Source organism: Phascolarctos cinereus, unplaced genomic scaffold, assembly GCF_003287225.1.
Source record: "Phascolarctos cinereus isolate Bilbo 61053 unplaced genomic scaffold, phaCin_HiC Scaffold_4;HRSCAF=312, whole genome shotgun sequence".
Lineage (NCBI taxonomy): Eukaryota > Metazoa > Chordata > Mammalia > Diprotodontia > Phascolarctidae > Phascolarctos > Phascolarctos cinereus.
The window spans coordinates 134,734,326-134,757,813 of NW_027555847.1; the positions used below are offsets into that span (position 1 = coordinate 134,734,326).

At 43.9% G+C, this 23,488-nt stretch overlaps 1 protein-coding gene across 3 annotated transcripts; it reads right to left on the reverse strand.

Annotated features, from left to right (window-relative positions):
* Positions 1-1,583: 1,583 nt before the first annotated feature.
* On the reverse strand, positions 1,584-21,242 carry NME4 (NME/NM23 nucleoside diphosphate kinase 4). Of its 3 annotated transcripts, XM_021006574.2 has the most exons (6): positions 20,986-21,074; positions 10,409-10,555; positions 6,452-6,585; positions 5,698-5,799; positions 3,177-3,289; positions 1,584-2,010 (listed from the first exon to the last, which is right to left on the reverse strand). In XM_021006574.2, the coding sequence occupies exons 2-6, from the start codon at positions 10,458-10,460 to the stop codon at positions 1,890-1,892; spliced, it is 522 nt and encodes a 173-aa protein (XP_020862233.1). In that variant the 5' UTR covers positions 10,461-10,555; positions 20,986-21,074; the 3' UTR covers positions 1,584-1,889. The 3 variants fall into 3 exon arrangements, with proteins under 3 accessions (XP_020862233.1, XP_020862232.1, XP_020862231.1); XM_021006573.2 differs by lacking the exon at positions 10,409-10,555 and having other exon boundaries at positions 6,473-6,585; positions 20,986-21,242; XM_021006572.2 differs by lacking the exon at positions 10,409-10,555 and having other exon boundaries at positions 20,986-21,239.
* Between the last annotated feature and the right edge of the window lie 2,246 nt (positions 21,243-23,488).

The following is a 23,488-nucleotide window of genomic DNA, read 5'->3' on the forward strand; positions in this document are numbered from 1 at the left end:
AGATGCCAAGGAAATGGGATTCAATTCTTTTAGGTGGCCATGTGTTTAGGAAGAAAATCTCATGCTGTCTAGAGAGCCTATACCTACATCCAGGCCACCAGTGTAAACAACCTTATTGCACCCATTACATAGCACTTTAAGGTTTGTAAAGTACTTTACAAATATTATCTCATCTTGTCACAAGGCTGGGAGGTAGGTGCTATTATTATCCTTGGTTTTTTTTTAGTGTTTGCTTTTGTTTTTGCTAGGCAATTGGGGTTAAGTGACTTGCTCAGTGTCACACAGCTAGTACATGTTGTGTGGTGTGTGTCTGAAACCGCATTTGAACTCAAGTCCTCCTGACTTCAAGGCTGGCGCTCTATCCACTGCACCACCTAGGTGCCCCTATTATCCTTATTTTACACATGAGAAAACAGAGGCAGAAAAAGGGTAAGTAGCTTTCCCAGGGTCACTCAGCTAGGATGTGAATGAGGCTGGATTTGAACTGACTCCAGCCCTAGAGCACTATTCATTAAGCTGCCTTATTGCCTCTCGTGTATGGGTGACCCAGACTCGGAGTCAGAGGATGTGGGTTCAATTACTGGTTCCACCACATACTAGGTGTGTTCTTGGGCAATACATTTCATCCTCCTGCTCCTTTTCCTTCACCTATAAAATGGGAACAAACAGTAGTTCTGTAAACTCTTTTTTTTTTTTTAGGCAATTGGGGTCAAGTGATTTGCCCAGGAACACACAGCTAGTAAGTATCAACAAACAGTAGTTCTGCTACCTGCCTAAAAGGTCTGTTGCAGATTAAGTGAATTAATATATATATATATATATATAAACTGCCACAGAGAGCTCAGATGCTACTTGGGTTTCCTTTTTTATTAGTGTCTGCTTTACTGCAGTGCGACTGAGAAATCAGAGTCACTTGGCTTTGTGACATGCCTCAAATACTAAGGTTCCCAGGCTAGCTCCCTGTGTCCATCAGTCAGTGGGAATGGGGATGTTTAGGGCTTTGGCTTCATTCATTTATTTCCTTTTAAAAATACTTGTTTATTTTTAGTTTTCAACATTCACTTTTATAAGATTTTGAGTTCCAAATTTTTTTCTTCCTCCCCTTTCCCCCTCCCCAAGATGGCAAGCGATCTGATATAGGTTTAGCTTCATTCATTCAACGAATCTTGATACGTGTGTTTTCCCACTCCCAGGGCACTGTGTTAGTTGTTTTGGGGGATATAAAGAACCCCAACATGGAGTCCTGGGCCTTGAGGCAGCTGGGTGTTGTGATGGATAGAGCAATGGGCCTGGAGTTAGGAAGACCCGAGTTTAAATCCAGCCTCATACACTTTATAGCTGTGTGACTCTGGGCAAATCACTTAACCTCTGTCTGCCTTAGTTTCCTCATCTGTAAAATGGGGATACTAATAATAGCACCTACCTTGAAGGGCTGTTGTAAAGATCAAATGAGATAATATTAATGTAAAGCACTTAGCACAGTACCTGGCACACAGTAGGCTTTTAAAAATGTTTCTTCCCTTTCCCTCACCTTAAAATCTAATGGAAGATCCCCATTTACAGAAACAAGAAAGGATGAAATATTATCAAGTTACAGACTGAATTTTAATGTGTCTCCTTTAACAGTCATCATTATCTCTGGTTACAAGCGATCACCCTCAAGGTTGACTGGCACTGTGGTGGAGGGAAGGACTAGACTCAGTCCTTGGATGGCTTGGGGCATGGAGTGAAAAGGCACATAATTTGGCATCAGAGAGGTCTCTGTGGTGGACGGGGGTGGCAGGTAGCTCAGACAGGAAGGAAGGGAAGAACATAGCATTCTCACTGGCAGAGGTAGTTATTCCTGGGTCCTTAGTCCGTGTGGGTGGGAGGTGGGCTGAGACCCTCCCTCACATGTGGTACAGGTTGCTATGACTGCAACAGTCCCAGTCCACCAGCTCACTGCTATGAAACCACAGGCTGATCTCCCTCTGGGCCACTTCCACCGAATCGCTGGCATGGACAACATTCCTGTACCAGAGAAACAAGCAACAAGGGAGAAGGTCTAAGGTTGGAGGGCCTCCGGGTAGCTGGTCGCTGGTGTTATCTCCCATACTCCCCGTCCTAGCCCCCCTCAGACCTCCCATTCTTTTGCTCTATGTTGTTTAAACAGATGGAGAAATGAATGGTCCAAAGAACAGGGTATAGTTTTCTCCCGCCAAAACTCCATTTTGGTATTGTCTTCAGCCCACCAGAATTTCTATACTTCCTTCCCGCCAGGCATTTGAATAATTCACATTTATATTATGTTCCCCCACCCTAAAACAAAAAACCCAAAAACAAAAAACCCAAACCTCACGATCCATGCATCCCCACTAGCTATTGTCTCCAGGGGTGGGGGACCTGCAGCCTCGAGGCCACACGTGGCCCTCTAAGCCCTCAAGTGCGGCCCTCAGACTGAGTCCAAACTTCACAGAACAAATCCCCTCAATACAAGGATTTGTTCTGTAAAACTGGGCCTCAGTCAAAAGGCTGCACCCAAGGACCTAGAAGGCCATTTGTGGTCTCCAGGCCTTAGGTTCCCCACCCCTGGATCTTAGCTATAGACCTATTATCTCTTCTTTCTTGTGACCAAACTGCTTGAAGACCTCTATAAGAGGTTTCTCCACTTTCTTTCCTCTCACTTTTTTTGCGAGAGGAAATCATTCAACTGAAACTACTCTCTTCAAAGTTACAAATATCCCTGAATTGACAAATCTAATGGCCTTTTCTCAATCCTCATCCTTGACCTCTCTAAAGCCTCTGAAGAGAACAAGCACTTATCATGTGCCTGCTATGTACCAGGCACTGCATTTAATGCTTTAAACTATGATCTCACTTGATCCTCACAACAGCCTGGGAGTTAGGTACTATTATTATCCCCATTTTACAGATGGCCAAGAGAGGGTAAGTGACTGTCCAGGGACATGCAACTAAAAAGTGTTTAAGGCTGGATCTGAACTCAGGTCTTCCTAAATCCAGGCCAGTGCTCTACTCACTGGGCCACCTAGCTTTGATGCTATCAATCACCCTCCTCTCCTGGATACTCTCTTCTAGGTTTTTTGTGACATTGCTCTCCTCTGGCTCCCTTCCTACAGCCTCTTCTCAGTCTCCCCCCTTTCAGGCTGCCCAGTCTGCCAGGCCCTCCCCACCAGTACCTGCTGATGTGAACGCTGAAGTCTCCCCGAATTGTCCCCGGGGCAGCTTCTGCTGAGTCAGTGTCTCCTACCATGGCCCTAGAGGTACGGACCACATTGTACCCTTCCCAGACCTGCAACACAAAAAAGACCCGGCCTGTTCCTGTCAACAAAAGGCAACTGGACAAGTAGCTAGTCCCCAATATCTGCCTCTTATTTCCATGGGTCTGTACAGGCCATTTCCCACATTTCAGCTGCACTCCTTCTCTCGGCCTCTTTTCTACCTTCACAGTTCCACTCATGTGTCACCCTCCTTTGTGAAGATTTCTCTGAACCTGCCAATCCTAGAGAATCAACTAAAAAACTATTTCAAATAATTAACAACTTTAGCAAAGTTGCAGGATATAAAATAAACTCACATAAATCATCAGCGTTTGTATTTATTACCAACAAAGCCCAGCAGCAAGAGAGAGAAAGAGAAATTCCATTTAAAATAACTGTAGACAATATAAAATATTTGGGAGTCTGCCTGCCAAGACAAACTCAGGAACTATATGAACATAATTATAAAACGCTTTTTTTTTTTTTAGCTAGGCAATGGAGTTAAGTAACTTGCCCAGGGTCACAGCTAGTAAGTGTCAAGTATATGAGGCTGTATTTGATCTCAGGTCCTCCTGACTCCAGGGCCGGTGCTCTATCCACTGTGCCACCTATCTGCCCCTCTAGTTCATCTTACAGATGGGGAACTGAGGCAAACAGGGTTAAGTGACTTGCCTAGGGTCACACAGCTAGTAAGTGTCTGAGGCCAGATTTGAACTCAGGTCTTCCTGAATCCAGGGCCGCTGTTCTGTCCACTGCATCACCTAGTTGACCCACAAAACACTTTTCAAACAAAGTCAGATCTAAACAATTGGAAAAATATCAATTGCTCAAATTGTCCTATAATACTTTGTCCAGCCCTCTCCTTTCTGCTCTATCACCCTTTACCTCATACTAGACCTGGTTGTATATACGTCACATCCTACCTCTGCGGCAATCAATGAATCAGCAAGTGCTCATTATGCACATAGAATGTACCAGGCAATATACTGAGCGCTGGTGCTAAGCGAGCATTGAGACACTGCTGTTTTTCATCTTTGTACCCTCTGTACCTAGCACACAGTGAGTGAGAGATAAATGTTTGTTGATTCATAGAACTGAGCACATCTTCATGGAGCAGTCGACCCTGCACTAACCAAACTCCACAACTCCTAATAGGAAGTAGAGATGGGGAGGACAAAAAGAAAAGGGCACTGGTCTAGGGAAGGACCTTTGTTTTCCACCTCTCCAATATGCTCGTCATGTAATTGTGTATGTTAGAGCTATCTGTGTTTCTATTTTATCCCTCCAGACTAGACTGGGATATCCTTGATGGTAGGGGCCTTGCTGTGTCCAAGCCTTGCATCTCGACCATCAGCTAGCACAATCCTTTGGGTATAATGAATGCTTATGTTTAGTGAATGAAATAATTGCTCTGGCATCCAGGAGGACTGATTGCCTCTAGAATCAAATATAAAATCCTCTTTGGGATTGGAAGCCCTTCACAACCTAGCCCCTTCTTTACTTCCTTATAAGGCTTCTTATATTTTATTCCCTTCCATGAATTCTTTGATGCAGCTACATTGATCTACTCACTGTTCTTCACACCTAATACTCCATCTCCCAACCTCGTGCCTTTTACTGGCTATCTCCCATGCCTGGAATCAGGGCAGTGTTATGGAGTCAGCTTAATGAATGGCTCTCAAGAGCTGGTTGTTAAATTTTCAGTGTGAACATTCACACCTCAAAACTTGGCAAATGCTACAAATCAGGGGTTGGTTTATTCTTTTGTTGATTGTCTAGACTTAGGAAAGTGATAGAGAAGATGTTAATGTTGCAAATTCAACTTTTAAGTATGTCCTGGGTATATTTTCCTCTTGGAGAGCCATCTGTTAAACATTTACCAGCACACCACTGCCTGGAATGTTTTCCCTCCTTACTTCTACTTTCTGGCTTCCCTGGCTTCCTTTAAGATTTATCTTCTTTAGGAGGGCTTTCTCACACTCAGACACACACACACACACCCTCACCCCCTCCCACTAATGCCTTTGACTCTCAGAACACTTTTCATATCTTGTATAAAGAATCTGTATCTTATATAAATTTAGTTGTTTCCATTCTGTGAGCAACCTGAGGGGAGGAATCATGTCTATATTTGCTTTTTCTTTGTATCCTCAGAACTTAACACAATGCCTGGCCCACATGGTAAGTACTTAAGTTACCTTGTTTTTGACTGACTGACTGAATAAATACCTGCTCATCAGGTAATCCCCTTCTGGCAGATAAGGAAGACTCTAAAAAGGAAGAGGCCAACAAAAGAACATAGTAGCTGTGTTCCTTTTGTCATCATCAGGAGCTAATAAAGGAGCACTGGTGGCATTTGATGAACTCCCAATACCCCAAAGGAAGCCCTATCCCTTCCCACTTTCCCTCTTAGCAGAATCCAGGCTCAGTCTACTCTTACCATAGCAACCACAGGACCAGAGCTCATATAGTTGATCAAGTCTGGATAGAAGGGTTTCGTCTTTAGGTCATGGTAATGCTCAGCAAGGACTTTCTCTGGGGCCTGGAAGGCAATAAGGAGAGAGGTGGGAAGAGTTCTGGAGCCAGATAGCAACAGGAGAAGTTGTGGAAGGCGTTAGCCTACTCAGACCCCGCTATACATAGCAAGCCCTCAATGGATGCTTGTTGGTTAACTGGTTGAGTAGAGGTACTGCCCAGTTCCAAAAAGCCAGGAGATTCCTATGCCAGCAACCTATCTCTTTCCAACCCCGGGGCACCACACCTTCCCAGAATACATCAGTTCTGCCAATGAGGGAAACGATACTACAAATACAAAAGGTGGCCGCTGTTGGAAAACTAAATGCCATTGGCCCTTGTAGACATACACAAAAGAAGCAAAGGGGTCAAGTTAGAGAGGCTCCATGATATTTCTTCCACACATAAAACACAGCCCTGACTGCTTGGACCAGAAATAATGGGCCTCCATGGAACCAATGAGGATGGAGTGCTGAAATAGTGACTAGAGCCAAGTCTTTTTTGACCTACAGTCTCTGAAGAGGGCAGGCTAAGCTGGGTAGTCTAGTTTAGCTTGGCTGGGGCATCACGCAGCAAAGCCTGGCTCTGGTCAGTACTGGTGCCTAGAGCTTCCACCTCTAAGCAAGGAACAGAGCCCCCACAGGGAGATTTGCAGACCCATCCATAGTAGGCACTGTTACCCGAAGCAGCTTCATGCCCACCAATTTGAACCCTCGTCTCTCAAAGCGCCTGATGACATCTCCAACCAGCCTCCGCTGAACACCATCTGGCTTTACTGCAATCAGCGTCCGTTCCTGGGTTCTAGTAAGTCCCCCTAGAGGAAAGGGAAACAGAAGGTCATCACCAGGACTGGCCTCTTGGGCCTGCTGGGGTCTAATAAGATCAAATTCAATGAGTAGAAATGTAAAGTCCTACGCTTGGGCTCAACAAACACAATTGCACAAGTACAACATGGGAGATACATGACTGGATGATATTACGTGTGAATAAGATCTAGAGATTTTAGTAGACACATTTGATGTTAGTCAGCAATGTGGCAAGGCAGTCAAAAGAGCTAATACCACCTTCGGTTGCACTGATAGAGGCACGGTGTCAAATAATCCCACTGTACTCTATGTCTAGAGAGTTCCATTTGAGCATGCCCCAAAGAGGATAGTGGGAGAACCGAAAACCATTTCATATGAAAAACACTGAAGCAATTCGGGATGTTTACACTAGAGAAGACATGGAAGGGAAGGGAATGGTGGAGGGTGGCAGGGATATGATCACTTTCTTTGAAGTGTTCAAAGGGGCATCACATGGGAAAGAGACATGGAGGAAAGAAGCAGAAACCACACATGGAAGCTGCAGAGAAATTAATGTCAAGTCGGCATAAAGAAGGCCTCCCCTAACAGTGAGGGATGTCCGAAATCGAAAAGGAGCTGTGCCAGTAGGCCTTGGGTTCCACATTGTTGAAGGTTTTCAAGCAGAGGATGAACAACATATCTGGGACATTGTAAAGGAAATCTCTATTCATGTATTCAGGTATGGCTTGGATGAGATGGAATCTGAATTTCCTTCCTACTGGGAGATTTCAAAGAGAACCAATGTCTTGGGGATGTCTTGACTTGTATGTGAATTGGATTTAAGTGAAGCAGAGTTGCACAAAATTGTTAGCCTTAGGGCAGCTAGGCCCTGGAGTCAGGAGGACCCAAGTTCAAACCCAGCCTCACTTACTAACTTTGAAACCCTAGGCAAGTCACTTAACCTCATTGCCTCCAGGAAAAAAAAAAGTTATCAGCCTCACTCTCTCTCCCAGAGTCATCCAAGTCCAGTGACAGGACAAAAGCCAAGATGACTGGCAACGGCCTGGTATGCCGTAGATGACCTTGGCATCTTTAATGTCTGACCAAACTCTAAATGCTCCACAACACCTGCTTCAGCTGCCTTCGATGCCATTAGAACAAATTGTTCTCCTCTGCCCATTCCACTGGGAAAGTCTTTTTTTTTTTTTTGGTTAGGCAATGGGGTTAAGTGACTTGCCCAGGATCATACAGCTAGTAAGTGTTATGTGCCTGAGGCTGGATTTGAACTCAGGCCCTCCTGAATTCAGGGCCAGTGCTCTATCCACTTCACCACCTCCACTGGGAAAGTCTTCACATGCTTGGGGTATGTCCCCTTAACTCACCAACAAGTTTAAGGCCTATTGGTTACCCTCAACCTGGTTTAACCTGTCTGCCAAGATATTTACCAGGGTGTGATTACTGTACTTGCTACAGCTACTTGGAGCCACAGGTAGGAGTGGGGTGAATCAGGTGGACACCAAAGGTGGATGAGAAGCCATGAAACCAGAAGCCCTCACACCAGAGGTGCTAGTCTTCCTAAACACCCCATACACCCTTCAGAGATCGTAGGACTCTATGAACCAGGCTCTCTTCATCTCTCCCACTGGCCTGGGAGGGGGCATGTGTTGAGTTACACTTGGTCTCAGTTTTTCTGACAGAGGAATCCTCTTTTTCCTTCTCTACACTAGAAGGATGCATTTCAAGGGAGAGGCAGCAATGCCTAAAGTCTACTGAGGTGTTTAAGGACTTGGTTCATCTCACTGTCATTTTGAGGAGACTCCGACCTAGGACTGCCCTGGATAGCTGGAAGAAGAGCACCTAGAGGCTAGGTCCTTCCAGCTATGGCAGCAATAGGCATGTTTAGCTAATGTCTGGCACATAGTAGCTGCTTAATAAATGTTTTTTGATTCATTGACTGAATGTATGCTAGCCTAGGGCTCCTGGCTGGGCAAAAGGCACACACACAAAACAACAGCTTTTCCAGAGCAACTAAGCAGTCCTAAAAATACCGTTCAATGACGCAGTCTGCCCAGTTACTAAGACAGCCTTTCTGGGAAGGAGGAAGGCTAATTAGGAACACATCCATGGGGAGGCCTGGAGGTATAAGCAGAGATAGCACAGCTCCCCAGAGAAGGGAAAAGCCAGGATTCTGCCTCCTCTCATTATATTGTGTCCTGCATCCCAAGACTGGGGGAAAAGCACCATCTTCCAACACTGAAGGAGGCAGAAGGTTATCCTTCAGTTTCCTCACCACTTTGTTTCATGAATCAGTATTTCTGAAATTAAGGAATGGCAGAGATCCAGGTTGGGGGTTGGGGAAAGTCACCTAGGTTATCCCCTAAAGGGTAGTTCATTTCAAAACTAGGCAATAAGGCACAAGGGAAAGGGAGTAGGGAGAAGGGGAGGAGAGAGAAGGACAGGGAGAGAGAGAGAGGGAAGGAGAGAGAGAAAGGAAGATGGAGAGACAGAGAGAGAAACAGAGAGAGAGAGAAAGCGAGGGAAAGAGAAGGACAGGTAGAGAAGCAGAGGGAGGGAGAGAGGGGGAAATATGGAGAGAGGAGGGAGGGAAGGAGGGAGAGGAAGGGAGAGAGAGAGGAGAGAGAGAAGCAGAGACACACAGAGACAGACAGAGATGGGGGGAGGGAGAGAAAGTGAGGGAAGGAAAAGGACAGGGAGAGAAGGAGAGGGAGGGAGAGAGAGGGAAAGGAGAGAGAAGGAAAGGAGAGAAGGAGGGAGGGAGAGATAGAAGAGAGAGAGAGAAATAGAGAGGAGAAAGTGAGAGAGGAGAGACAGAGAGAGAAAAGAGAAAGGGGGGGAAGATAGGGGGGAGGGAAGGAAGGGAGAGGGAGGGAGAGAGAGAGGAGAGAAACAGAGAAAGAGAGACACAGAGAGAGAAATAAAGGGAAGGAGAGGGAGGGACACAGAGAGAGTACACAGGGGAGAATGGCATGTAGTCTTTTCCACGTGTACTCACTCTGAGAAACAGTCATAGATTCAGGGAATTCTAACCGTAGTTAGCATGGCAGCAAATGCTGGGAACCAGTAATAATACTGTCATATTTCAATATCTATACTCTTTGACCCAGAGACCCCACAGCTAGGCATATACACCAAAAGGTCAATGATTGAAAGAAAGGGCCAAGCCATACCAAAATATTTATAGCAGTACTTTTTATAGAACTGGAAACAAATAGCCATTGCTTGAGGAATGTCTAAACAAATTATGAGACATGAAGTAATGAAAACTTGCCAAATTATTAAAAAAAAGAAATATAACAAATTCAGAGAAGCATGGGAGTTAAATTAAATGATGAAAAATTAAGTAGAACTAGGAAAATAGTTTACATGATACCTATACCAATGTAAATTGCAATAACAAGAAAAAAATATTGAACATTGTATAAATATAATGACCAAGCTCAGCCCTGAAAAAGAGATGAAAAAGTGCCAGCAAACATGCCCATGTCTCCCTATCTTCAAAAAACTCTCAGTTGATCCATCTTTCCCCATTAGCTATTGTTCTCAATCTGTCTACCTTTTTGTGGCTAAAATCCCTGAAAAGGCCCTCTACAACTGGCATCTCCACTTCATTGCCTCTCACTCCCTTCTTAACTCTCTACAGCCTGGCTTCCCACCTCATCATTCAACTGAAACTACTTTCTCCAAAGTTACCAGTGATTTCTTAATTGCCAAATCTGATGGCCTTTTCTCAATACCCCTCCTTTTTCACCTCTCCACAGCCTTTGACACTATTATTCACCCTCTTCTCTCTAGGTTTTTGCAATACTGCTCTTCTCCTGGTTCTCCTCCTACCTGTCTGTCTGCTGCTTCTCAGTCTCCTTTGCTGGATCCTCATCCAGGTCATGCCCACTAATCTTGGATGTCCCACAAAGCTTTTGTCCTGGGTTCTCTTCTCTTCTTCTTCTTCTATGCTATTTCACTTGGTGATCTCATCAGCTCCTGTGAATTCAATTGTCATCTCTGTGCAGATGATTCCCAGTTCTATTTGTCCAATCCTAATCTCTCTCTGGACCTCCAGTCTCTCATCTCCAACTGCCTATTGGATATTTCAGTTTGGATGTCCCATGAACATGTTACGTGTCCAAAATTGGACTCACCTTTCCCCCCGCCCCAAATCTTCCTCTTTTCCTGACTTCCCTATCACTGTCAAAACTGTCACTGTGCTCCCAGTCATACAGGATATATCCTAGGCATCATCCTTAATTTTTCATTCTCTCTGACACCCCTTCCCATATCCAATCAGTTGCCAAATCCTGCTGTTACTCCCTTCATAACACTTCTTTTATGTAGCCCCTTCCTCCCTCTAACACCACCACCTCTCTGGTTCAGTCCTTCATCACCTCATGCCCGGACTCTTGCAATAGCCAGGTTGATCCCCCTGCCTCAAGCCTCTCTCCACTCCAGTCCATCTGCCACTAAGCTGTTAAATTGATCCTCCTTAAGCCTATGGGAGTCAGACCTTGTTACTCCATCCCACCCACATTTAATTAACTCCAGCAGCTTCCTATTACTGCTGGGATCAAAAGCTTCTGTTTCACTTTTAAAGCCCTTCATAACCTGCTGCCCCACACCCTCCACACTCTTTTCACTCTCCTTACTCAGGATACTCCATCTCTTGACTCTTAGCATTATCATTTGCCATCCCCACCCCATGCCTGTGACTTCCTCCCTCCCCATAGCATTTTTACTTGCTGTCCTCCCATACCTGTAACTTTTTCCCTCCTCATCTCCACCCACTGGCTCCCCTAGCTTCCTTCAAATCTCAGTTAAAGTCACATCTGCAAGAAACTTTTCACAATTCGCCTTCATCTCAGCGTCTTCCCTCTGAGATAATCTCCAATTTATCCTGTATAAAGCTTGTTTGCACAATTGTCTCCCTCATCAGACTGTGAGCTCCCTGAAAGCAAGGATGATTATTAACCTTTCTTTGTTTCCCTGGCATTTAGCACAGTGCCGAGCTTGAAGGAGGTGCTTAAAAAATGCTTGTTGGGGCAGCTAGGTGGCACAGTGGATAGAGCACCGGCCCTGAAGTCAGAAGGACCTGAGTTCAAATCTGGCCTGAGACCAAACATTTGACACATTACTAGCTGTGTGACCTTGGGCAAGTCACTTAACCCCTGTTGCCTAACCCCCCAAAAAATGTTTGTTTGATTGACCAAGCTTAGCACTGAAGAAGGAATGAAAAAAAAATGCCCCTTCTTTCTTATCCTTGGCAGAGGTGGGAAACTAGAGGAGCAGAACCTCCACAAATGTTTGGATGAGTTTCACTAAACTGCTTTTTTTTCCTCTTTCTTTTTTATCCTTTGTTTTAATGAATGGCTTTCTAGGTAGAGATGGAAGAAAAGATCAATAGTATCTTGAAACAAAAAACAAAATATATCAATAATTTTTAAGATAGTAATATCATGTTTTTATAGTACTTTACAGTTTAAAAAGCATCTACGCCATAATAATGTCTTCATGAAGGTGGGGCAAATATTATTATCTCCATTTTATAAATGATGATATCAAGGCTCAGAGAAATTAAATGACTTACCCATAGTCCTAAGCAAATACGTGGAGGAGCTGGAACTCAAACTCCACTCTGACCACTGCCCTTTCCATGGTAAGATGCTTCCTCATGGCCTGACGGCTCACATCTTTTCTAGCTCTAATCCTGTGGACCTTACCCTACAACCTACCCCATCCTAAGTTACAGGAGTTGGTGTCTTCTTGGGAACTTAGCACCAGGATCTGATGGGGTGCTTGGGTGCTTGTACTCGGACCCCACTTCCAAGATCACATTTCTCCTTAGCCTCAAGGCACTATCCCTGACAGTTCTCCTCCAGCCCAAGGACCCTATCTCTGCAATAACTTATGAGTGTGCCCAGTGAGGCAACCTATCTCTCCCCGTTACAAGAACAAGCTGACCTCTGTAGAATTTCCCTTGCATGAACAAGATTATCTTGTACCAGCAGAACTATCAAATACCGATACCCACAGTTACCGTATACAATCCAGAGGTCAAGCTATAGACATCAACTCCCAAACAAGATAGTTACAGACTTAACAGACCAAAAATATGCCCTTTAGGAACCCTTTCTTCCCCCTTCCCAGAGGTTTCCAACAATGAATGACGTAGTTGTATATTATCACCTAATTAGCATACTTGGCAAACAATCCACTACTTTTCCTATATAAGTGTTAGCATCATTTCTGTTAGGTTGCAAGTTCCCTAAGGAGTCCTGCCCACCATGGCAAGTTCCTTGAGAATCCTTGCTTGCTATATAGCGTAACAATAAATCTTTGTCACCTTGACTTCAAGAATGCTTGAGTCTGTGAATTCATTCTAGACAACTCTGTCCTGTACTCCTGTCTTTGAGGGGCCTCTGAACCTCTCAGACCTCAACAGATTGAAGCAGATGTTATTCTAGACACCAGGGAAGGCATCCAGAGCTCACCTAAAAAAGCTCTAGTCCTGATTTGTTCTTTTTTTTTTTTTGGCAAGTCAATCTGGGTTAAGTGACTTGCCCAGGGTCATACAGCTAGTAACTATCAAGTGTCTGAGGCCAGATTTGAACTCAGGTCCTCCTGACTCCAAGGCCAGTGCTCTATCCACTTTGCCACCTAGCTGCCCTTAGTCCTAATTTCTTGTTGTTGTCTGACTTTTCATGACCTCATTTTGGAGTTTTCCTGGCAGAGATACTGGAATGGTTTGCCATTTCCTTCTCCAGCTTATTTGACAGATGATGAAACTGAGGCAGATAGGCTGAAGTGACTTATCTGAGGCCAGATTTGAACTCATGAAGATGAATGAGTCTTCCTGATTCCAAGCCCAGTGCTCTATCCACTGTACCACCTAGCCCTGACATCCATTCTCAAAACAGGAATAGAGTGGAAGATGTCAGCATGAGGACACCTCACCAACACGGGAGTTCTTCCTTGGCTCCTGACTCTTCTTTCCCTAAGAGATAAGACTGTCCCTTCAGTAGAGGTAAACAAGCCATAGTGATTACTCAGTGACTTAGCCCAAATACTCCCATTTTGACCAATACTCATTTGACCTCTTCTTTCATCCTTTAACTTTATATCAAACCCTAGAGCAAATCTTTTTCCCCTATAACATTATTTTTAATATCAATATAGAAATGTAGTTCCTTAATTAGGGCAAATCTTTTTAAGAAGTGTTATAGCTACTGAAGCAGGAGCAAAGATTATTTCCTTTAAGGTGATGGTTCCTCATTTACCATGTTTCAGTCTTATCTTCCTGGGTCCAAGCTCAGGTGAAGGTAAGCAGGATTATATAACACCAGCCCAACCCAGCTCATCATCCCCATCCTCCATTTTCATTAGCTCTTTGCTGAAGAAACTAGCTTACCAACTAGTGTCTTTTTTTAATTTTATCTGGAAACACAATGATTATCTTCTTTAAGGCTTATAATGTTCTGTGGCATCATCCAATCCACCCAACTCTTACTTATCTGCATGTTCTTGTGTTCCATCTTGACAAAGTAAATCACTCCAGGTAAAGTAGCTAGGTGGTGAAGTGAGTAAGGCACTGGGCCTAGAGTCAGGAAGATATCAATTCAAATCTCTACTAGCTGTGTGATGCTGAAAAAGTCATTTAACCCTATATCAGATTGTGCGCTGTCTTGGGGAAGGGGAGAAAAATTTAAAACTCAAAAGCTTATGGAAGTGATCGTTGATAAATCAGAATAAAATAATAAAATAAAATAAAATTTGGGTGCCAGTAAAAAAAAAGTCATTTAACCACTCTCAGTTTCCTAATCTGTAAAACAGGAATAATAATAGCACTTACCTCACAGGACAGTTGCAATGATCAAATGAGTTTATAGGTAAAGTGCTTAGCAAACCTTAAAGTGCTATATGCGCATTAGCTATGATTATTATTGGGGCAGCTCGGTGGCACAGTGGATAGAGTATAGGACCTGAAGTTAGGAAGACTATCTTCCCGAGTTCAAATCTGGCCTCAGATACTTACTAGCTGTGTGACCCTGGACAAGTTACTTAACCCTGTTTGCTCCATCTGTAAAATGAGCTGGAGGAGGAAATGGCAAACTATTGTTTTTGTATCTTTGCTAAAAAAACTCCAAATGGGGTCACACAGAGTTGGACATGACTGAACAACAGCATTATTATTACTAATTCTCCGAGTCTCCGTTTCCTCACCTATAAAATGGGGATAACAATAGCACTTACCTCATAGGGTAATTTTAAAGATCAAAAGATTTTATATGTAATGTACTTTGCAAATCTTAAAGTGCTATATACATGTTAGCTACTATTATTACTTCTCTGAGCCTCAATTTCCTTATTTGTAAAATAAGGGTAATAGTACTTAGACTACCTGCTTGGCCAGGTTATTTCGAGGCAAGTACTATATACATGTAAGCTTTCACTCTTTCCTTTCAGCCTTATCCCTCTAGGGTCAGGTTGTATTATCCCTATTTTACATGAAGAAATTGATAAGTTTGAAGTGATTTGTCCAAAGTCACAAAACTAGTAAGTGATGGAGCCAGGTTCCTGACTTTAAAGCTATTGTTGTTTCCATTAAACTATGCTGATCTGCTAAGTGTGAGATATAGCAATGGCTGGAAACCAAGAAGAAGCTCTCAGCATATAGGACTTAACAGTTTATCCTCAAAACCACAAAGAAGTACTGAGGGGAATAGGGTTAGATCACCTGCCCTTCTGCTACTGCCCACCAGGCTGGCTTAGACCCAGTTGTCATGTGTACTCCGTGGCCCCCCACAACAGTGACTTGGAGATAAACTGAACAGGGATGAAAAGGGGCAGACTGGACCTAATCATACGACCTTCTCCTAAAGCCTCACCCTGTATGACAAGAACTGGGGGATAATTGTCAGCAAGAAGCCTGAGGAGATAAGAGGTTTGGAAAGAATTTAAAAAAAAAAAGGCTAGGAGGAAAAGACCCAGAATTGAATGAAGTGGGCCTATGTTGTTTTTAGGAAAATGCAGAGGTCTTTTAATGACCCTGAGCTTCTCCCTGAAACAAAACCTTATCTCTTTAATAAAGCTGCATACTCTACAAAGGACTGAAAATGAGAATCTCCCAGGAAGCAGTGGACATTGTAAAGCAGAGATTATGAAAGGTATCATCAAACTGGGGTGAAAGCTATCATCAAAGAAATATATAGGCTGGTCCCAGGATAAGATTGAGAGATGCTGATAAAAATGGTGAGAAAAAGAACAAAAGATTGTATTAGTATTTATGGAAGGAAAAGAAAAATAGTTGCATCAAAAGGGCAAACATGGGTGGGTTTCAGTCTACAAGCTTAGAGAGAATATGTGAATTGAAGGGATAACAGATACATTTAAATTTTCAATTAAAAAAAAAAGATTAGACCCATTCTAAAAGTACAATGTCCCATTCTGCATATGGGTCCAAACAGCTCTTCTAACAACCCCTTACAATGTGCCCAACCCAAAACTAACCTGTCATGGTCAAAGACAAGAGTAAGGGCACAGAGCTTTCTGTATGTGGGTCAAAGGGCTGGAAGCCGGGCATCACGTCAGAATGTATGGGGTCTGACCCAGTTTTTGCTTATGGCTTTGGGAAATAATATCTTTGCATTTGCATATAATTTTTAACTTTTCAAGAAGGTTTTTCATCCATTATCTCATTTGATCCTCATAACAACAACACTGAAGAGGAGGCAGAACTGGGATCTTTACTCCTCCTCTAGTTCACAGATGAGAAAACTGAGGCATAAAGGTTAAGAAATGTTTCAAAGAACATAGGCCCTGTGGCTAGCTACTTAATGATTAAGCTGGTACTGAAATTCTACTTTCCTAACCCTTAGATGAGTAGTACTATAAATCTGAAGGCTTGAGTTCTAGTCCTGGCACTTCTGTGTAAGCCTAGACAAGTCACTTCCTCTCTCAGAGCCTCAGTTTCCTCATATGCAAAAAGCAAGAACTGGATTATATAATTTCCAGGATCTCTTGCAGTACTTATACTATGATCTGTATGGAAATGAGTGGCCCCAATTTCCAAATTCCCTAGAGTCCCAGAATTAGGAAGCAGCGTGTAGAAAAGTACTGAATTTGGAGTCAGAGGACACGAGTTCCAATCCTGTAATCTTAGGCATAACAATTAGCCTCTCTGGGCTTGTTTTGTCATCTATAAAGTGAGGATTGCACTAGATGGCCTCTGAGGTACCTCCTAGCTCTAGCTCTATGAGGCTATGATCCTGTCTCTTGGTCTTGAAGAGGCACTTGAGTTAACATAAGGGACAGGACATACGTAGAAGGTTATAAAATTCAGCCCTTTCACAATGACAGCTTTCTATTCCCCTAAACCTGCCCAGCCTCAACCTGTCCTTTCTTAGACCAGAACTGACATCAATGACTTCAGGCCAGTATTCCCTGGATCTCAGAGCCAATGCCCTTTTGTGGCTTGATCCAAGGAAAAGGAAATTGGAGAAATTGAATTCAATTCAATTCAAAGAAGGTAGGTCAAGGTGAGAATCTAGCACATTTTCAGTAAGCTGGAAGCCTTGAGAACTCTAAACAAGCAAACCATCTGTCAGGTTATGGAGACTTCTGCCATTCCTGATACAAAACAGAACACCACACAGTAATACTCAAAGCAACAGCCTTGATAATGTAGCCCTTCTGCAGCTCAGTTTCTTAGCAAATGATGGGGGGCCATCTCCAGTCATCCTGATCTATATCTTGACACTGGACCCAGATGGCTCTGGAGGAGAAAATGAGACTGGGGACTTTGCACAGCCCTCCCTTGATTAAATCCAATTCACTTGCAACTCATGGCATCACCTTCCTTATGCCATGGTCCTCTTAGAGAATGAAGGACAAACAACAATAGCAAATGATGCAGCCTTCATTTTATAGATGAGGAAGTAGGGAAATACAGATGTCCGATTCACCCAACCTGCAAGATAAAGTAGACAGGTATCCTCTGCAGATGCTGAACCAGAAGAAACATTAGACTTAGGATCAGAAAACCTGCATTTAATTCCCAGATCTACTATTTACTATCCATCTGAGTTTAAGCAAGTCATCTCCCCTCTTTATACCTCAGTTTCTGCATCTGTTAAAATAAAGGAGTAGAACTAGATGATTTCTAAGGCCTCTTCCCTTTACAATCCTTAGACTATATTTAGAGGAAACTAGGAGGCACAGTGGATGAAAGCTGGACCTGGAGTCAGGAAAACCTGGGTTCAAATACTGATTAGTATTTACCGGTTGGGTGACCCTGGGCAAGTCACTTAAACTCTGTCTTCCTCAGTTTCCTCACCAGAAAAATGATAATTATAGTACCTACTTCCCAGGGTTGTAGTGGGAAAAAATGAGTGTCCCAGGAATCTGTCCTTGGCTCTGTGCTATTTAAAATTTTTATCAGTGACTTGGGTAAAGGCATAGACAGAAAGCTTATAAAGTGAGCAAATGACAAGAAGTTTAAAGAAAGAACTAAAAAACAAATGCTTCTTTATTGGGGAATGGCTAAACAAATTGTAGGGGTTTTTTATGTAACATGATTATCGCCATTATTATTGTGCCATAAGAAATGATGATCATGAAGAGTTTAGAGAAACTTGGGAAGACTTGTATGAACTGATACAGATTGAAGTAAGCAGAACCAAGAGAACAATTTCAAAATTAACGTAAAGGAAAACAACACTGGAAAAGACCAGTTAATCAATCAATAGGCATCAGAATTCAGATCACTACAAGGACCAGTTGTGACTTCAGAGAACTGACAATAAAGCATGACTCATGTTTCCAGAGAGAGAAGTGGTAGACTACGGAGGCAGAATGAAGTGTGTGTTGTCCAAGAGGACCAACATGTTGATTTGTTTTGCTACACTTCTTTGTTATAAAGGAGAATTTCCACGGTGGGGAGAAGAGAGGGGTCATTGGGAAGTGACAGTAATTTTTTAAGGGAAAAAAAAGCATCAATAAAACATTTGTATTTTAAGAAAGACAGAGACAGAAACAGAGAGCAGGCTAACAAGTTGAATATAGTTTGGATCTACAAAGATCTCAACTAACTAGAATGTTGGGCTGAAGCAAATTAAGATAAAATTTAAAAGGAATAAATATAAAGTCTTATACTTTACATTTGGCGATTTGACAAATAGAAATCAGTTGCTCTGAAGATCTGGGAGTTCTAATAGACCACAAGCTCCATAGGAATCACTTGCTCAATAGGGCAGCCAAAAAAACCCAAAAAACCAAAACCTGCATGTGGCCTTTAGTCTTCACTGAGATGCATAGTACTCAAGATGATTCAAGGTGATAATACTACTGGAGTCATTCCTGGTCAGAACTTATCTTGAGAACTGTGTCTGCTTCTGGGTGCCACATTGATAAACTGGAGATCATCCAGAAAAGGGTGAGGTGACTAGGATGATGAAGGATCTTGAGATCATGCCATATGCTCTGTTAAAAGAACTGAAGTTGTATAGTGTGGAGAAGAGAAGATTAAGAGAAAATATTACATCTGTCTTCAAGGCACTTACATGGCATACTAGATAGAGTGATGGACTTGGACTTGGTTTTAGGAACACCCAATTTCACATCCTGCCACAGCTGCCTCCATTGTGTGACCCTAGACAAGTCACTTAATCTCTCAGCCTCAGTTTCCTCATCAGCAAAATAGGGATAAAAACACTATCTCAGGTTTGTTGTGAAAATCAAATGAAATAACATACATTACAGTGCTTTGTAGTCCTTAAAGTGCTATATCAATGTTAGCTATTCTTATGATTTGTTGGAGAATGAAATGGCAAACCAGTATCTTTGCCAAGAAAACCCCAAATTGGCTCATAAAGAGTCAGACCCGACAGAAATGACTGAACAACAACAACAGCAATTACTATTATTAGTGTGGGAAGGTGATTATATTTGTTCTGCTTGGTGTCAAAGGGTAGAGCAAGGAAGGACAGGTGAAACTTTCAGAAGAGAATATTTAGGTTTAATATAAGGACAAGGATAATTCCTAATCATTAGAGCTATCCAAAAGCTGACCTGGAGCTCCTCAAGTGGTAGCGGACTTTTCTTCTCTAAAGGACTTTGAGTAATTTATTGAATACGTTGTCAACAAAATTCTTATTTGGGTCCATTTATCGTTCCAGGTTCTTTCCAACTTCTGAGCTACTGTGATTCTAGGGACAGTACCCAGAGTCGCCTGGCTCTGCTTCCTTCTACTCCCGATTACTATCCTGTTAGGGATCTATAAGGATGTAGAGGGCCACAGGCTGTTCAAGAGGTCTCACTGATGGGTGAAGGCCCCTCTCGGGTGCTGATCTTTGAGCAAAGGTCACCCGGTTCGGTGCTCCATTGTATGGATCTTTAACAATCTTTAACTCCCCTAGTTATTGTATGGTCATTAGCCGTCTATTCTGGGATTGGGGTCAGATAAGTGCACAGGACGTGCATGCACTGTCCTTGAGCACAGCATGGGCTATACGTCATTGTAACTTGAGAAAGAGCTCCTGTTATTTTACTATATAAGTAAGTGCTTTGCTAAAAATAAACAGAGTTGCTTCCATCTTCTCTCCCGCCTCATCAATGCGCATTCGAGATAGAAGGTTAAGCTGGTCTTATCCCTTCAAAGTTAGTATAGGATCCTGGTTCTTGTGGTGAGCTGAATTAGTTGTGCACACTACCCAGCTCTCAACAACCTGACTAGCTTTGCAGACCTCCAACCTAGCAAGAAATCAGGGGCGCAGCCCTATAGGAAATGGAGAGAGTCATCGCCCAAGCTGCAAAGGACAAACAACAGGTCTGAAAGAAAAAGCTATGGGTGACTTGGAGCTCAGAAGCAGGCTGCAAAAACAATAGGGTAGGGGTTTGGAGAGAAGAAACTAATTTTCTTCCTCAATTTCAATCCTTCACAGCTGCCGGCTGTGAAAGCCTGTCCACTGCCTACTGTCCACGTGGGCGCCTGTGCAGGCTAGGGAACAAAGAGACCAGCTCATAAGACCTCTCCCTACGAACAAACAGGGTTCAGAAAGTGAAGCAGGCCACAAGAAAGGATGCTGGCCGACTAGACCATTGGTCGGTCTTGCAATCATCCCGGAAGATCGGGTGGGCCTATGGAAGGAGGAAGGATTGGCCAGAGTTTGGGTCGGGAGCTCCTCTCGATTCTCCGGAATGCAGGGCGATTGAGGGACTTGGGGAGAGGGGCGGCGCTGGGTGGAGGGAAGGGAAGGTGGGTCAAGCTCACAGCCCTGGGCAGAGGCGAGGGAGTCCCAGGCCAGACTCGCTTCTCTCGGGTGCAGAGGGTTCCTACGCTAGACATCTAGGGCCCTTGCTTGTCCATCCCTACCCCTGGCGCTCCGCGTTCTTCTGGGCGGCCAGGGCCTCCCTTTCCCACTCACCAGTGTTGTAGCGGAGCAGAATAGCGCTAGGCACTCCTCCGTGGGGCAGGGACAGGAGCAGCTGCCTCGTGCCCAAGGTGCGGCTAGTGCCCTGGACGCGACCGCGGCCCAGGAGGCTCCGCAGCGCGCAGCGTGGGAAGAAGCCCATGTTCCCCCTTGCCCTGAGCCCCGGGCGGCCGGGCTGCTCGCCCTCAGCCCGGCCCCGACCCCAAGTAATGGAGGAAGGGACGGACAAGGACCGGGGCGGGCCAGGTCCTGCACTAACCTCCCGCCCCCATCCCAAAGGGGTGGGAGGTGGGGCGGGGAGTGGATGGGGTATGGGTGGGAACACGACTCGAGTTTCAAGTTTCAGACCCACCCCTTTCAAAAAGCAGTTTTTTCCTTTCCTTCCCTCAGGCTGGCTGTGTGCCCATCCACGGAAGTACCTCTCTTTCCCCAATCTCCAGCTCCTCCGCTCTGTGACTCTGGTTTAGGATTGGGTCTGATTATCCAGCTCAACCCCTTCCACTCTCTTTTGTATTATCCAGGATAGGGCATGTTATGGGGTGGAGAGGAGTCGGGGGGAACCAACTCTCCAGTCACCTGGGCACCTGAGAGAGAAAGAGTAGCGTATAACTAAAGTAGTTTAAAAGCCCTTTCTATCTCCCCATCAAACAGCTGGTCTTTGAGCAGGTATAGAAGCAAGGCTTTGGCACCCTCTCTTTATTAACAATAATTTATAAGGTAGGTTATGCAAATATTATCCATAAATAACAGACAAGGACACTGAGGCTCAGAAAGGTGAAATCGTCTTGAATACAGCAGGAGGCTCTCTCCCCCTTCCGCCCCCCTTCCCTGCGCCACAACATCCAAAAAGATCTGTACCTAAGAGACAGGCAGAGGTCTCTTAACGCTGGAAGGTTAATAAAAGTTTTCTCTGTCAAAAGAGGATTTGTGTGTAATATTCGATTTTTGTTGTTTTGGGGAAGATGGAGAGAGAAGGATGGGTGTCCATGTTTTCTATTTTTCCCACGCCTAAGTATCTAGCAGGGGCTGGGCTAATTGGACTGGGATTAGACACTTCCCTCTCAGCCTCAGAAGAGAGGACCAAGAACTGACTTGTCCTAAACCTCTGTTAGTGGGTTGTCATTAGTCCACCCTCTTCTTTCACAGGAAATTGCCAAGTAACTAATATCTGCCTGAGGGGCTGTTTACATTCCACCAACTACAGGAAGACAGATGAGCTTTAGCTCTGAAGCAAAGGAAAGAATTAGGTCAGTCTCCAGACCTTGGGAGAGTTCTAGCCATTTCTGCCTGACTTGTGTGCACAACCTCATGCTTCCCCTCACCATTTCCCTGGATCTTCCCTATGCTTCATCTGGACTAGATGACAACAGAAGAGGAGGCATTCTGAGTCTATCTACTCTGGTGTTCTGATCTCTATTTTGGAATCCTAGACTTCCTACTGAAAGGGACTATAGAAACATCTTGTCCAGGAGTAGGGAATCTGCAGTCTCGAGGCCACACGTGGCCTTCTAGGTCCTTGGATGTGGCCTTTTGACTGAGTCCAAGTTTTACAGAACAAATCCTCTTATTACAGGGATTTGTTCCATGAAGTTTGGATTCAGTCAAAGGGCTGCACTTGAGGACCTAGAGGGCCACATGTAGCCTCAAGGCTGCAGGTTCCCCACCCCTGATCTAGCCCAATCTTCTAACTAGTGCAGAAATCCTTTCTACAGCACTTTTGGCAGGTGGCCATTCAGTCTCTGTTTGAATGCTTATCACGTTATAAGTAAGTTCATTTCATTGTTGGATGGGCTGGTAAGAAGTTCTTCTTTATAAGAAGCTGAACTTTGCCTCTCCACCCCAATTCTGCTCACTGGGACCAGAAAAATAACACCTCAGTCTGTCCATGCAAGGACTACTTCAGTCAGTCAACCAATAAGCATTTATTAATCACCTACAATGTTTGAGGCACTGTGCCTCACTATACAATTTTCTATACAAAAAGAGGCAAAGGACAGTCCCTATCTTCAAGGAACTCACAATCCAATCGGGATAGAGGGAGTAGAAGAAGGCTTTGAGTTTAAAAAAAAAAACAGAATTGTAAGGGTGATTCGGTGGGCTTTGGGATTGTAAAGAAGGCCAGAGACTGAATGGAGTTGAGGGTGTAGAGTGGGAGGAGTGAGAAGTTGAAAGAAGATAAGGATTAGAGCTGAAGGAGGCTTTAAGCTAAGGGTGAAACATATGAGCTAATGAAAAGGAGAAAGCCTTGAGAAGAAGGACCTGAAGAGTAAAAGGAGGAGCAAAAGAAGGACTTGAACTCAAGAGCTGAAGAGGAGGAGGTAATCAGTAAAACAAGGTAAGCAGATAATAAGACAATTAGAGGTTACCAAGACAAGGGAAAGGAAGTTGGTTGTGGCTGTCCAAGGTACTACCAAGGTGAGGAGAGTGACAAGTTTAATATTGAAGACCCCATCAAGCACTTTGCCAAGAGTGGAATGGCTTGCTCAGAAGATAGTGG

Bases quoted from the DNA above. Each gene is read 5' to 3' on its own strand.
- NME4 (XM_021006572.2), bottom strand. From the start codon at position 21,133: ATGGGCTTCTTCCCACGCTGCGCGCTGCGGAGCCTCCTGGGCCGCGGT. The intron at 3,290-5,697 runs GTAAGAGTAGAC...TTTGTGTTGCAG, and splicing joins CTGGTCCTGTGGTTGCTATG to GTCTGGGAAGGGTACAATGT. The intron at 2,011-3,176 runs GTACTGGTGGGG...TCTCTGGTACAG, and splicing joins TTCAGCGTTCACATCAGCAG to GAATGTTGTCCATGCCAGCG.